The following is a 15256-nucleotide window of genomic DNA, read 5'->3' as shown; positions in this document are numbered from 1 at the left end:
TTGATTAACTGGCTGTTGATTAACTACCTAGCTATTGATTGACTGGCTGTTGATTGACTGGCTCTTCCGAGCTGTGTGCCATCGTCGTCTCGATAGAACCTCTTGCCAGGTAAGGGCTCGGACAAGAATCTTCCTGCTGACATCTCACGGATGTTTTGTAGGTTGAACTCAAACTTTTCGTGTTTCCCACGTCCTTTTGTTAAGAAGAAGATTCTTAATGGAACACAAACTAGACCATCGCGGTGATATTGTGCTTTTTCAGGCTTGAAAGCGACTTCATTGTGGGACCAAGCCCAATGTAGAGTTTTGCTCAAAGTGAGCATATTCCACGCTTGATCAGTCTTTTGGTAGAAAAAGATATCAACCAAGGGGAAAAGACCTTCAAAACAGGCAAAACACCATTTCCGCATTAGAGAAAATTTCTCTGTGCTGCTTTGTATAGAGAATGGGATGATGTGACAAGCCTTCCTCTGAGAAGGAGATTGCACGTAGCGATGCCGCTATCCTTGTGAGTCCCTCTTGGCCCACACTGGTGTCGTGAAAGTATCATAAAGAATCGTTCTTGAAGCTCTTCTTCGTAGCTTGGAAATTTGGGTGTCTTTCTCGTGCCGGCTAGATAGGAGGCGTTCAAGCTCTGGGATCGAGCATGCTGGATGGTTGAGATAACCATCTAAAGCGTGTTCGTTGATGTGGCGAAAGTGAGGCCATGATTGAAACCGATTCAAGGTGAAGAGGATGAGGTAAAAAGACTGAGGCACGGGATCAAATAGTGTTGGTCCCGTCAGGGATAACACGTACGTACGTATCACGAGTCGATTTGGTTGGTGTTGATTGCTTGTTGTGTTGTTGTTGAGTTGTTGTTGTGTTGTTGTTGTGTGTTGCAGGCTCGCCTGCAGTGAATGATCTAGTTTACAAAAGTGGGTCTATAGTTGATTTGAGCCAATGAGAGGGCTGCAGCCAGATATTAACACTGGCAGTTTTTCTCTCTTTGAAGCTTAAAGTCGTCAAAACCGCGATAAAAACATAATTCCTCTGATGTGTACATAACCCGGCATAGGGGTTTACCGCTCCTTGATTTATTCCGCCTGCCACGTACGGAAATTGACGGTCATACCCCGCCTAGACAGTGTCTATTACGAGCACTGTGTAACACCCGCCTTCTGTTCTCACATGCACGCACCTCTTTGATCTCTGGGTTTAAAGTAATAATTCATGTGCCACTATTAGCTGCCATCAAGGTCTTCCTTTTTTGCAGTTTAAAAATGGTCGCTGGTGGTACCTCACCACCCGCGACCAGCTACTGTAGCGGCTCTAGTGTCTGTTGGTGGATGGCTAGCGGCCCATTATAAGTTTAAGCGCCAACGCGTCTTGTTTGTACACTGAAGCGGCCGCTGGCATGCTTCCGTCAACGTTGAGGACTCGAAAATCCTCCAAAACCCATATTTGAGCAACTTTACGATGACTTGTCCCTGATAAAAGACAATTTTTTCCCCATACACGCCAATAGAACTGATCTTGCCGTCGCAGGCAGCGGCAGCGCGCCACGATGCCGGCCTCTGGGGATGATGAGATTACCAACTTGGTCGCCGATATTGTCGCTGGTACGAGAGTGCTGATCTACCCCTCAAGGCTCTCAAGAGACGAAGCCGTAATTCTCAAAGAAAATTTGCTGACAAATTCATAAATTTCAACAGCCTCCAAGCTGGCCCCCAAGGCGCGCGCAACCCTCATCAAGCCGTCCATCAACAGCCTGGCGTCGCTCGCGTACGAGCGCGGGCTGCTGCCTGACGCGCTCGACGCGCTGCTGGAGCTCGTCACCACGCCCAGCCTACTGGACCAGGCGAGTCTGGGCGTGCTTCTGCGCGGGCTTTACCCGGTGACGCGGGTGTCGGCCGCGTGCGTGCTGCGCGTCGTCGGCGCGCTGGGCCACGGCCGGCTGAAGCCGGCCATGGCGATCCAGGCGCTGCTGCTGCGGTGGCTCGTCATGGTGTACCACGTACTGGAGACGCCGGGCGTCTTGTCGCAGGCATACCCAGTGCTGTTCAACCTCCTGGACACGGCAGCGATTCGTCCCCAGCTGACGCATCTCCTGGCGCTGATTACGAGGAGAAAGCACGTGCGACCGTTTCGCATTCAGAATCTGTAGGTTTCCCTTTGTGATTGTGTGTGTGTGTTGTGGGAACTGAGACGGAGATTAACGATGCTTGGGGCAAAGGTTGAATTTATCGCGGCAAACGGGTAATGACCCAACGCTGGTCGGCTTGCTGCGCGTATATAAAGACTACTATCCGGAAATCATTGTCGGCGAGGCAGTGCGTGGGCGTGCGTCTGCGTTCAAGGTACGATGTCGATATCTAGAGGGTAAACGTGGGACGGGGAATTAACTCTTGGAGCAGCATCCCGATCCGTCATGGCGAGAAAGGCTGGACGCGCTGCAAGAAGCGCACATACAACAGACGCAAGAGCGCATGTCCCGCCTGCGCGACGCTTTCCGCGTGCACAAGACTGTCGGTCGCGGCTCGAGAACCAAGGCCCTGCCGTCTGTGCATACATCACACGCAACCGAGGTCCGTTTGAGCGGGACAAGATTAGCACTCTTGTTGACAAGACGACTAACATGGCCCCCATGACAATCTAGGACTCGATCACACTGGAAGAAATCGAAAACGTGCAGAGCTTCGTGGAAAAGATGGACAGGCTCGAGCTGCCCAACCAGCTGGTCGCAGTGCTGGCCGACCCGCTGCTCCAGAAGCTGCTGCTGCTGCGGCCGAGCGGCGAGTCGTTTCTGCGCGTCGCCAACTGGCTCAACGCGGCGCTGCAGGACGTTGTCGACGGGGACGCGGACGAGGCGACGTTGTGGGAGATGATGGAGGTTGTGCGGGACTTTGTCGTGCAGACCAAGGTGAGAATGAAGAGAACGGCCAATTTTCGAAAGCTGAATGCGTGCTAATGGCGCAGAACTTGCCGTCGACGATACTGAATTTCTTTGCCCGTTTCTTTCAACTCTGGAGCGGCTCGGGAAATAAAGACTGCATTTTCGAGATTCTGGCGTATTCGCCCCTCCATGACTTTCAAGGTAAACAGCATTTTTGACCTACCATGTGCATGATGACACCCGAATTTAGTATCTAACACGAAGGGCAGAACTATATCAGTCTATTTTCCAGCCGCTTGAAGCTGCCGTTGCCGATAACCAGCCGGCCACGCAGCTGGGCTTGCTCAACATGTACACCAACCTCGTCCATCACTGGGCCTCTCTTTTAAAATCGAGCAAGAATATCCCGGCACATGCGAGCCGGACCATTACCAGCACCGTGCAGCATGCCGGCACGCTCGCCCTCACCCTCCTGCAGACCAGCCCGACGCTGTCCAGCGAGTCGGCCATCCTCGCCTTCTACGAGCAGAACATGGCGCTGCTCACCGACGACACGCTCAAAAACTACATTTGCATCGAGCTTCCACCTTCTGCTCTCATCTACCTTCTCGTCTTTAGCCAGTCGCTGGCGACCGTCGCGCGCCTCTGCCACATCATGGCGTCGTACAAGAAGGGCTTCGAGACGGCCATGAAGATTCGCGGCAACCCCGACACGCCGACCATTGACGCGTCGTCGTACACGCACCTCGAGGTGACCCGATATAACGGCAACCTGCTCGACATTGTCAACCTGCACTGGCGGATGCACGCGTTTAGTGTGGAAAAGGAGGTGGAGCAGGGGTGCATGGTACCGGGGCCGGCGCGCGCGCGGCTCGAGCGGTACGTGGCGGCGGTGGACCGCGGGTTCACGCTCGCGAGCATGCTCTCGCTGTCGTACTCGCCGCAGTTTTGCCTGCAGAGCATCGAGACGCTACGTGCGCTCGAGGACCGCCAGATTGCTGTCGATGCGGCCATTGAGACGCGCCACGCTGGGCCCGTCTCGCAGGACAGCCTGCGCAAGCTCGGCACTTCGGGCGGCATCCGCATCGGCTTCAACGGGTATCGGGCTAGCGTGCTGGAGACCCTGCGAGGCAAGGGCCTCGGCGGCGTGGAGGAGCTGCTCAAGGTGAGCATGCCGTCGGTGGCCAAGGCGATTGAGAGCCGGGCAGGCAGGCCAACGTAAGGGAGCTGCCTTTGTTGTTATACAGGGCGCTAGGTCGGGTAGTCAATGACGAGACACGATGAACGATGAATATACTATTAGAGCGCAAGGTGCATTCGTAGCGGCCTGTGAGCTATGCGGGCGACCTCTGACGGATATAGCGGTTATCAAAAGGCGAGTACGGGTACGTCTAGAGATTTCGCCTTTATGTTGAATTAATTTCCATTCAAATGTACATATTCTCGTATAAACTATTCTGCCAACGGAGTTCAAGCGTACTGAACACTAGCATTGGGTATGCGGCTAAACGTTGGGCGCCGAGTCCTTCGAGCTGAGCCCATTCATGCGATTTGTAACGAAATATCAAGATCCTTTGAAACCCCGCATTAAGGTGAAGTGTATAATGAGAATTTAAGTAACGATAGGGCTTGCCAAAATATGTGATGCAGATAATATTATACCTTTTCATAATTTAACTCTCCGTTGTGATTAGAGCGTACTCGTGGCTCTTGCCAGCACCTGACTACCCCGCATAAAATGTAGGTTGGTTGCTCAGCCGAATCTCCCGTCCGCAAAGCATCTGCTTCAATTTCGGCGTTTTTTACCGTATTACTCGACGCCAGTCGTTTGCATTTTGCTCGATCAAGGACCGCGGGCAGTAATGGAACCACCAAGAGCGACCGCCCGGCTCCTAACGAGCGAGGAAATGCGCCAAGGTATGAGCAACGCGTAATGTAGCGGTTGCGGAAGTAACTTACCATCTTTCATATTTTTGACATGAATAAAAGGTCTTGATGCCTTGGACGAAGAGATTGGAAAGAGTGAATTGCTGATGAGCGTGGCCCCTATCCGGCTCATTACTGTCGGCGGCTCCCTGGCTGTCCTGCTTTGCGGCAACCGAACCTCGTCTACGGATATCGACTGCATCCTAGACCCCCAGGTGGCCGAAGATAGCGACTACGCCGAAGAATGGAGCAAGGTCGTGGCGACTGCCGCGGATGCGGTCCACCTAGAGGACGACTGGCTTAACGACCAACTTGGCATCTTTGTCCGCCGAGATAAGCGCAAGATGCTATTCCTAGAATCCGTCCAGCAAGACATTGCCATTTACGAAGGGAAGAATGTGGTTATTTATGCTGGACGTCTCGACTGGGCACTAGAGCGTAAGATTCGGCGAGTCGCCTATGCAACGGAGCGTCGGCAGGTGAAAAATGTCGATACGACGGATGCCGCGGCTATTATCAAGCTGATGGTAAGCCGAGTCGACTACCCTACGCCGCTGAGCTTTGAATTCATTAGAGGGTTAAATTATAATGGGTTTGATGTTGCGCCTACAGACGAGGCTATCCGAGAGGTTGCGCGGTACTATAAAGAAACATATGGTGATGATGGCATAATTGAGCAATAAGAAAACGGGCATAGCGCTAGTTAGAACAGGCAAGAATAATAGAGTGGTGGCAGTTACACAGAGTAAAAGTCGCCAGTCGCTATATAAATGTTGCGCCGGTGAAATGGACTTTCCATATAAGTGGTACGTGTGCCGAGGATTAATTTCTCTGGGAGCTTCCCCGCGGTTGATGTCCACGACGGATACGCTTCAGGAGAAGTCGGGGGCGGTTCCTCATATCTATTTGTAAACGAGCCATCATTGCGCCGTAATCCTAGCTGCAGCCTCCAATTAAAGCAGTCAACAAGAGTCTCGGCCGTCGCAGCCATGACGGCGTACTGCTCCTCGTTCTCGCACGCCGGCGGTTCTGGAATGCCAGCCGTGGGCCAGCCCGTCTGCCGCCAAAAGTACTGCGTCTCGGACGCGATGAGGTTCCCGTCCCTCGCGCACACCGCCTCGTATATGCGGTACAGGGCGCGCAGCGGCGTATCGCGGCTGCGCCAGAGCGGCATAATGCGGAGCAGCTGGAGGTCGTGCGCGCGGCGGTCCACCGCGTCCGGGTCGACGCGCCGCGGCGGCGGTGGAAGCTCGGCGGCAAACTTCCACGCTGGGAACGGCCATAGCAGCTCCAGGACGAAGAGGACTGGGCTCCGCAGCGGCGGGTACCGGATGTCCCGCGCGTAGCGCACGGAGCGGCGCAGGCCCAGCGGCGACTGCGACGGGAAGAGGCGGCGTCGGAGCTTGATCAGGGGCCACCGGTATTTCATGGGCAGGTAGCGAAAGTTCCACAGATACGCGGCCGCCGCCCGCAACCACTCCATGTTTGTTGACGCGTCTTGTGGTGATGGCAGTCGTCCGCAGTGTTTTTTCTTTTTCGTGCCCATGGATTGGAATGGGCGGCAGGTTCGCCGCTTAGGCGGTGACGTTGAGCAATTGACCATGCAATCGCGGGTAGGTAGGCCCACGTGATTTAGGCGACTTATAAAAGAATGGCGGTTCTTCACTCCCGCTACTTAAAGATAAATAGTTAAATGGTCTTATTCATATCGTCTTATATGAAAACATCGTAGACCCTAGGGGAGCCTATAGCTATAACTACCTGCTCTCCTATTAGCACGTCTAGAAGTATATACTGAGCGCTAGTAGACGTAAGGTATTGAATTAAACTAAATTCAGAAGAGATAGACCTTTAATAATTCGTAAGCTATTATTATATACTTCTGGCAAGTAGGGCTGATGTCAATCGACCAAATCATTTTGGTTAGACGCCACTATCTTGGGCTGCTCATCAAGGGCGTGAAGCTACTGCTGTTACTACTAGCAGGACGCCGCTACGGCATGCTCAAAACCCACGTTGGCACGCGCCTGGTCACCAAGCTGTTATCGAGTCAATACAGCGTGCCTAAGGTAATCCAGAGCCAATTACCACCCGCAATGCTGCTCAGAATTGACTGGGTCAACTGATAGAAGCAAACTATCAGGCCTGAATTGGAATTCGAACTTGTTATACGGTGTCTTTCTCATCACCAAAATGTAGGGTATTTCATGAAGAAAAGTAAAATGTAAGCCGAATTCAACCTAGAATCCACGCATCATGCTAAATGTTGAAAAAACAAAAAAACGCCGAAATCTAAATCCTTGAGAGGTCTGCAGTGTTGAGGCCTGCGCTCCGCTACTCAAAATGTCACAACGCCCCCACCCCTAGAAAGCACTGTCGTTGAATGATGTATGCTATACCCTCTATGCCCTTTCGATACTCCGAAGCCAAGTGTTAAAAATAGGCTGAGAGCCCGGCTGAATGGCCAAGAAATGGCAAATGCAGTAGTCGGTGTTTCTCATGTTAAAATTGAAAAACGTCGTAGTCATGATGCGTTGCTTGAAAGTGAAAAGTGTTGAATAAAACAAGAAGAAGAAGATGGGAAGGAAAAAGAAACTATTTCGTCTTGGGCTTGGACTCGTCTCCATATCCGCCGACACCGATGCCGCCAAAGCCGTATGTCTTGCCCTCGGAGCCGCGGTTGATGCCGCTGCGAGGCCCGCGGGCGTGGAGGTCTGCGCGGAGCCACGTCATGACAAGCTCGCCGAGGCGCGAGTTGCCCGTCTCGGCGACGGTGCCGTCAATGGACGCAAGCATGGCATCGGCCGTGTCCCACTCCTTGACGGCGCCCATGTGCATGTGGACGAGATGGGTGGGCCAGCCGGCGAGGTTGTCGAGGATATGGGTGGCGTAGAGGATGGTGCAGGCGCGCGTCTCGGTCTCGGTCTTGAGCCAGGCGAGGAACTGGGCGCGGCTGAGGACGTCGAGGTCGACGGTGATTTCGTCGAGGAAGAGCACGGTCCAGGGGCGCAGCAGGCCCATGGCGAGCTGCACCCGGCGGCGCTCGCCGTCGGACACGGCGTGCATACGCCACGACGGGTCAATGTCGAGCATGGCAACGAGCTCGTCGCGGCGCGCCGGGTAGGCGTCACCGCCGACGCTGCGGAGAAGCTCGGTGACGCCAATGTCGGTGCGCACAATCGGGTTCAGCACCCACTCGAGCCCCAGGTAGGTGACGCCCTCGAGGCCCTCGTGGAAGGGGTCGACGCCGCCGATGGAGATTGTGCCGCGTGGGCAGAGGCGCTTGCCGGCGAGGAGGCGCAAGAGGGTTGTTTTGCCGGCGCCGTTGGCGCCAATGAGGAGCGTGCGCGAGCGCGGCGGCAGGTCTAGGGAAATGTTGTACACGCCGGTCGAGTAGTCGGGGAACGTGTAGGTCAGGTCGGTGACCTTGATGGAAGGCGGATTCTGCTTGGAGGCCATGGCGATCGTGGCGGCGGCGGGCGGGTGGTTGATGAGGATCGACTTTGTTGAGAGAGCAAGGGAAAGCGGTGATGAAAAACCAAAAAAAAGGGTGATGAGCAGGGGGGAGGATGAGATTCGAGTATTTATAGAAAGAGATGCCGTGACGATGTTGGAGAAATTTTGTCCGTCAGGCCATCGTAAGCTGTCAATTGGTGGTGGGGTGACAAACGCGGGGCAAGTGGAAGCGGCACTAACATCAAGGCTTGGTCAGGCGGCAAGGTTACTATGATGCAGGTGCGGGTACGAAGTATTGTTATAAAATCAATGGATGGTAGATATTGATTTTTGGGCCTGATTTCGGGGGATTGACCGATGTGGCGGATGTCGATTTAGACGAGTTCATCTGATGCACGTAGATCCGGGTCCATCCTCACAGCTGATATGAGTCAAGCCTGAAGTGAGAGGTAGCTGGAAGCCACGCTACGACTTATCCATCAAGATGATGAGAGAAAAGTCTATTAAAATTCGTCGAGAGCGAAGTTGGCCATCGAGATTCGAATCGTCGTACACGCATGCTATCTAATGATTGAAGAATATGGCTAACCGCAGTGGAATAGACATGAAAACCACCTACGATAGACAAGCCTGGGTCTGACATCCTGATTGATTGTACTAGAGGTTTCAATTGGGAACTTCGTTGACGAAATTAGTAAATTCACGGCCGAATAACAGCATCATCGCTGATCAAATCCTCTGCCGTCCAAGACCCTGCGCCAGCCACCCCCACAGCGCCACTTTACGCGTCTACCAGACGTCGCGTAAAACGCGGGTACCTCAAACTTGTTCTTTATACCACCTAGATTGCGACAGCAGCTCGCACACCACGGCATTACTCCAACTAGATTGTTCAGTCCTTGCTTTAACCCCTTTTCTGTCAGATCATTACTTTTGCCATCTTGACCACATATACGCAAACCCCCGCCATGGTGACCCTCGAGGAGGTGTCTGGGAGCTTGCTCCAGAAGCCATCGTTAGCTGTCTCCAACCATCTGCGCCGACACTCGCAGGGCCTAAACTCTTTCAAAGACCCTGTTCTGACCACACTATTCTTCTAGAGACACTCCCCTCTTTGTCCCACCGCGCGATGAATCCTTCTACAAGCCGCTCTCGACCTTTACCCTCGACCAGCAGCGCTCCTACCAGCAGCAGTACGGCGACATGTACTTTTTGCGCCTCACCAAGATCAAGCCCGCCGTCGAAGAGGTCGCGGCCGCAGCCTGGGACGGCACCACCGTTGGCGGCGAGACGGCCAAGAAGGTGGATCGCGTGCTCGATGTGCGCCAGGGCGAGCTGTGCTGGGTCGCAGGCACCGTCTACATGGACATGGCGCTGAAGCCCAATATTCTAGAAGACGTATCCAAGGATGTGCGTCGCATTCTCTCTCTTCTTCCATTAATGAGAAGAAAGAAAGATGCTAGTTGAAACGTCGTGTACCCGCTAACATGACATGCAGCGCTGGCTATCCGCGCCAATTTCAACGCAAAAATACTACTCCGACGACGGTAGCGACCAAGTCACCCTCGAAGACGACTCTGGTCGCGTACGGCTCATTGGTGACATCCTCAAGACGGTCCCGCTCGTGACGGGCTGCATCATTGCCGTCATGGGCACCGAAAACACGAGCGGCGAATTCGAGGTGCTGGACCTCAAGCTCCCCGACCTGCCGCCGCAGCCCGACCGCTGGGCGCTCTCCGGCGGCGCCAAGGCCAACGGCAAGCACAAGAAGCAGCAAGACACGGACATGACCGACGCCGATGCCCCGAGCACCACTACCACCACTCACAAGCAGATTGCCATTGTGTCTGGCCTGTCGTTTTCCGGCGCCGACGCCTCGGCCGCCGTCGAGGTCAATCTACTGCTCGAGTATCTGCTCGGTGAAAGCCTTAGCGCCGACGCGCAATCGCAAGTTTCGCATATTAGTCGTCTCATCATTGCTGGCGACTCCATCAGTTCCGCGACGACGACAACGACCGCCGACGAGGATGAGAAGAAGAAGACGACGGCGGCGTCGGCGTCGGCGTCGGCGTCTAGCAAAAAGTACGGCTACGACGCTAGCGCGTACAATGCGCTGCCATCGCAGCTCTTTGATGAGTTTGTCAGCGAGCTGCTGCCCTCGCTGCCTGTAACTCTGCTCCCCGGCGCCCGCGATCCGGCCAACGCGAGCTACCCGCAGCAGCCGCTGCACACGGCGCTTTTCCCCTTGGCGCGCGCGTACGGCGCGGACCCGACGACGACGACGACGAGCAAGGCGGGCGGAGGCGGCGTGCCGGGCTGGTTCGACAGCGTGACGAATCCCTGGGAGGCCGAGGTGGACGGCTGGCGCGTGCTGGGCACCGGCGGCCAAAACGTCGACGACGTTTTCAAGTACGTCGACAGCGAGGACAGACTGGGCATGATGGAGGCCATGTGTCGATGGCGGTGCTGCGCGCCGACTGCGCCGGATACGCTGTGTAAGTGGCTAGCCCGGCCGGATGTGTGTGTTGTTTCAATCACACAAAGGGACCTTTTTTTTTTTTCTTCCTGCTAACGTAGAGGATAATACTTTTTTGCAGGGAGCTACCCGTTTCAGGACGACGACCCGTTTGTGCTCAAGGCCTGCCCGCACTTGTACTTTGTCGGCAACCAGCCCGAGTTTGGCACGCGTGTGATTGATGGGCCCGACGGCCAGAGCGTGCGGCTCGTCGCGGTGCCGTCGTTTGCGGCGTCCAAGGAGATTGTGCTGGTGGACATGGAGACGCTCGAGGTGACCAAGGTCAAGATTGAGACGTCATAGTGTGTCGGTCGGATTCGACCGCCCCTGTGCATCTGAGCAAGATATCATAGATAAGAAGGACCGGGTCCCCATAGCTTTCAAAAACAACTTTTTTCGCCCTTTTTATATTTATTTTCTGTTATTTTCCTTACGATCTGGAGCTTGGCTATGCTGCTCTTATCTCTGACAATGTCATAACCTACACGTGCCACGCCCCCACCACTTCGTGGTTAGGTGCTGCAGGGTTAGGTGGCCACCATAGCCACGTAGTCATAAACGTATTTCCTAAATATAAAAGCTACTTAAAATACTAAAAATATAACCTAAGTATTTTTAGATATATAAGCTACTTTTTTAAGTAAGAAGCTTAAAGTTAGATTTTATATAATATTATTAGATTTTAAAAAGTATAATTAAAAAGTTAAACTTTTTTTACTAAATTTCTTTTTTATAAATTATATAAGTAATATAAAAATATATGAAAAATACTTATAAAGAGAAATCTCTTTAAATAAGAAAACTATCTTTTATTTTATTTTTAAATATTTTATTAAATTTAATAAAATTAAAAGTACTTTTATAATAATGTAAATATACTTTTTTTTAGATATCTTCTTTAATTAATTATATAAATATTTTTTATTTTTATATTAAAAATAAAGATTTTCCAAGAAATTCAAGTATATTTTTCTAATTTTATATAATAAATTAGTAGATTTAATATCTACTATAATAGTTTATTAGTAGATTAGTGGCGTTTACGTGGCTACGGTGGCCACCTAGCCCTCCAGCACCTAACCACGAAGTGGTGGGGGCGTGGCACGTGTATTACGATTCTTCGATCCTTCGCGCGACGACAATAATACAGTACGCCTTCGACATGGGCAATTCCTTTTGCACCAAGGTCCTGATTAACAGTCGACAATCGCATACATTACACACACCTACCCTCAGAGGGACGATATCTTCAAATGGTGTTGCGTACGACTCGACGGTCTTGTGTGTGTGGCATCTACTGCTGTGGGCTTTTTTTTTGCGGTTCTCTTCAAACATCACAATAGGAGGCGGAACGAGATTAGTTCATCTGAAATTAATAGACATATTTGTGTTGCGACTGCAGGAGGATTTGGTTGGTCAAAGCACCTGAACAGCGCCGGGCTCTCCGCGCTGTCAGGGATGCAGCCGCTGACCGGGCGCTTGGCCCCGGCGGCTGCACGCGCCAACCAACAAACGTTCCAGCTTCCCGAAGGCAATTGATTGCCTTCGGCACCTCCGTGGAAGCCGCTTTCAGAGGCAAGCTTTGCCCTAACGCCCGGCTTGATAGTGTGTTTTTCCTTTGTCTTTCCTTGCTCTTTGTTATGGCGCTGTATCTTATATACAGCGCATCTTTCCTGTATTTTGATAGATAGATAATCTGAACAACAACTGAATTGCACCGCATACCTCTGTATCAGGCCTGGCAGAAGCCGTCCTGATACCTGTGCACGCAATTCGACTCAGAACCTGTTTGGGATCGAGTTCTCCCAACACTTTGTAGGAGTCAAAATTGTTTGAAAAAAAGCTAAACATGTGGTTTCGTTGACTACTTGTGGTCTTGATGAGATTTCATTGCTATGATGATTCTGTAATTCAGCTAAATAATATAGGATGTTATAGACCCTCTCAGAGATACCCAGTACTCCCATGATCTTCAAAACACTACCCAGCAACATTTCAAAAGTGATATAGTATCACGTCGGCCGTCCCAGCAAAGTAGAAAACGTTAGCAACCCCGATATTCAAAACCCAATCCTTCCCCCCCCCCCCCCCCCTAAAACTCCAATCCGAGCAGTAATCATTTAGTCCTCGTAATCCCCATCATTCTCATCATCCTGCTCCACGATAATCTCCTCATCAAAAAGCTCCTCCTCCTCCTCCCCTTGCCCATCCTCCCCACCGTCACTCCCATCCTGCTCCCCATCCCCATCGTCGTCAGACCCCTCCACCACCCTCGGGCATCCGCGCTCGCCATACTCAATATCCCGACAAACGCCATCCAGCACGCCACGCAGCTCGCCAAAGGCATCCTCCATGGCCGCCATGCGCGCCGCGCGCCCCAGCTGCATCGCCTCATCCGCGTGCCACGGATCCATAAAGGCATGCTCGCTGACCAGCCTGCCCACCTGGTAGTCGTACATGTTGAGTTCATACGCATACGTCCGCCCCTGTTCCTCCTCCCCGGCACTGCGCGATCCGCGCCCTCGACGCGACCGCCCTCCTCCTCGACGCGGCGGCGGCAGCAGCCGCACAGTCATCTTGTCGCAGGATAGATTGCGAACCACGCGCATCAGCTCCGTGTCCGCGTCGAACCAGTCAAGAAACGTAAAGCCGCCGCTGCCGCTGCCGCTGTCGCCGACGTCCGCCTCCCACACAGGCACGACGCGCAGCTCGATGCTGGCCAGGCGCGTGCGGAAGCCGTCCGGTAGCCACTCGAAGCGGTCGGTGAAGATCTTGACGGCGCTGGTTGCGCGTTTCTGCGCCTCGTCGGCGAAGCGGTTATGCTCTGCTTCGACGCAGATGCGCCGCATGCGGCAAATGTAGCGCGAGAGGTTAATGTCGTACACTTGGAGCGGCTTGCGGCCACGGCGCGTCGTCATCGCCGGCCGGCGCCCTTCTTCAGGCTCCTCCTCGAGATCGCTGGCCGAATGCGGGGCGTCGTCCTGGCCCATGGAGACGACGTCGGCGACATGGTTGACCCCGTCTCGGAGCAGGTAAAGGAACTGATTCTCGCCATATAGCACGGCCGCGGCCTCTTCAAAGGCCGCGGCGCAGGTTCGCATTATGCGGGTGCACAGCTTCAAGTTCTGGTTCCGGTACACCAGCTCCTAACTGGCGTGGACGCGGATCGGCTCCTCCCGCAAGAGAAGATGCCGATAGACCTGGAGCCGCACCTGTTGTGGCAGAGCAAAGAAGCCATCCTTGGCGAACTGGGGAGGGCCGGGGTCGGCGGCGGCGACCGAGGGGCGCGTAGCGGGTGAAATGGCGGGCGCGGCAGGCGACGCAGACAGACGTGGTTGTACGTTGTTGAATGCGGCGATCAAGGCGAGATTGGCATCGGCGCGGGCAATGGCTCCCGGGGAGTGTTCAATGGATGGCACCGGGCGGTCATAATCCGGGATGTAGCTAGGTGTTAGCGGTAAATGTCCTTCATGCCCTCCGGTATCGGCTTCCTCTTCTGCAACTCGTGTTCGCTTGGGTCGATGTTCAGTCTCCAAATCTTCCTCCTCGGGATGTTCAGAGTCGGTGCGCGACTTGCGCTTCTTCTTCTGCTTCTGCTTCTGCTTCTGCTTCTGCTTCTGCTTCTGCTTCTGCTTCTTCCTATCCTTTTCCGAGCCTGGCGCATCCTTGGCACGGTACATGTACTTGTCCCTAAATCCCCATTCAGGCTCATCGTCAGAGGGGTTAGGGATCTTGGGAAGGGGCGCAACAGCCGGGCCACGATTATAGAGCTCCTCGCGCGGAGTTTGCTTCTCGATCCTTATGGTGCGTCGGACGCAAGGGGCCAGGCGGCTAAGCTGTGCCGTGGTTGGATTCTCGATGTCATGGTGGGGATATACCCAGGTAAGGTCGACTCTTTCCTCGCGGATTCGGAGTTCCATGCAGTCAAAGTCGGATGCCATTGACCCCTCTCGTAACGATCGAAGCTCATCATAATCCCTTTCAGGATCATAAGATCTGTTCAAAGTACCATTATTTGCGCGTGCTGTAAAGTTGGCCTGGCGCTCATCGGTGAATGGTCGGACATTTGAGTACTTGAGCCATTTGAACCGCCTGGACGTGGTGGTGGTTGTGGTCATGATGCGATCAGGGAAATGAAGAATAGCAAAAGAAGTGTAAGTGGCCTTGGAATGATGCGGTCAAGGAGGTTGGGTATTCACCGCCTCGATGCGAGTCGCGGTCAAAAAAACGGTCAAGAATTGGTTCAAGTTGAATTGATTAGAAGGGCGTGATGTTTCTTCAAAGAAATGCGGCGACGGTGTGGTTGGGGGTTGGGCAGTGCGGGTGGGAGGTGGGATGTTGCAAAAGAGAGGTTGCAAAAGAGAGGTTGCAAAAGGGAGGTTGACGCTGCTTTATAGGCGGCACCACCACAAAGTTACTGCCCTTTCAATTCACTACCTACGTATCTCCTGTAAAGTTACTGCCCTTTCAATTCACTACGTATC

General features: G+C 53.3%; 7 protein-coding genes across 7 annotated transcripts; 3 read left to right on the top strand and 4 right to left on the bottom strand.

Moving 5' to 3' along the window:
• Positions 1–1546: 1546 nt before the first annotated feature.
• On the top strand, positions 1547–4097 carry BBA_00788 (Mis6 domain-containing protein; the record flags this gene model as incomplete). The annotated part of the gene is made up of 7 exons (XM_008595885.1): positions 1547–1601; positions 1695–2142; positions 2216–2339; positions 2397–2567; positions 2639–2902; positions 2959–3076; positions 3145–4097. 7 exons carry the CDS (start codon positions 1547–1549, stop codon positions 4095–4097), a joined length of 2133 nt encoding a protein of 710 aa, XP_008594107.1.
• A 640-nt stretch (positions 4098–4737) lies between these two features.
• On the top strand, positions 4738–5484 carry BBA_00787 (uncharacterized protein; the record flags this gene model as incomplete). The annotated part of the gene is made up of 2 exons (XM_008595884.1): positions 4738–4792; positions 4865–5484. The coding sequence occupies 2 exons, from the start codon at positions 4738–4740 to the stop codon at positions 5482–5484; spliced, it is 675 nt and encodes a 224-aa protein (XP_008594106.1).
• A 53-nt stretch (positions 5485–5537) lies between these two features.
• BBA_00786 (DNA-binding protein) lies at positions 5538–6284 on the bottom strand (the record flags this gene model as incomplete). Its single annotated transcript, XM_008595883.1, has 1 exon — positions 5538–6284. One exon carries the CDS (start codon positions 6282–6284, stop codon positions 5538–5540), a length of 747 nt encoding a protein of 248 aa, XP_008594105.1.
• A 1112-nt stretch (positions 6285–7396) lies between these two features.
• BBA_00785 (CCR4-Not complex subunit Caf16) lies at positions 7397–8260 on the bottom strand (the record flags this gene model as incomplete). The annotated part of the gene is made up of 1 exon (XM_008595882.1): positions 7397–8260. The coding sequence occupies one exon, from the start codon at positions 8258–8260 to the stop codon at positions 7397–7399; it is 864 nt and encodes a 287-aa protein (XP_008594104.1).
• A 965-nt stretch (positions 8261–9225) lies between these two features.
• On the top strand, positions 9226–11075 carry BBA_00784 (DNA polymerase alpha/epsilon subunit B; the record flags this gene model as incomplete). The annotated part of the gene is made up of 4 exons (XM_008595881.1): positions 9226–9272; positions 9358–9667; positions 9756–10752; positions 10855–11075. The coding sequence occupies 4 exons, from the start codon at positions 9226–9228 to the stop codon at positions 11073–11075; spliced, it is 1575 nt and encodes a 524-aa protein (XP_008594103.1).
• Positions 11076–12892: 1817 nt separating this feature from the next.
• On the bottom strand, positions 12893–13873 carry BBA_00783 (uncharacterized protein; the record flags this gene model as incomplete). Its single annotated transcript, XM_008595880.1, has 1 exon — positions 12893–13873. The coding sequence occupies one exon, from the start codon at positions 13871–13873 to the stop codon at positions 12893–12895; it is 981 nt and encodes a 326-aa protein (XP_008594102.1).
• Positions 13874–13918: 45 nt separating this feature from the next.
• On the bottom strand, positions 13919–14890 carry BBA_00782 (uncharacterized protein; the record flags this gene model as incomplete). The annotated part of the gene is made up of 1 exon (XM_008595879.1): positions 13919–14890. One exon carries the CDS (start codon positions 14888–14890, stop codon positions 13919–13921), a length of 972 nt encoding a protein of 323 aa, XP_008594101.1.
• Between the last annotated feature and the right edge of the window lie 366 nt (positions 14891–15256).

Source organism: Beauveria bassiana, assembly GCF_000280675.1.
Source record: "Beauveria bassiana ARSEF 2860 unplaced genomic scaffold BBA_S00002, whole genome shotgun sequence".
Lineage (NCBI taxonomy): Eukaryota > Fungi > Ascomycota > Sordariomycetes > Hypocreales > Cordycipitaceae > Beauveria > Beauveria bassiana.
Note: the sequence above shows the minus strand (reverse complement) of the source record. Positions and strands in the feature narration are given on the sequence as shown.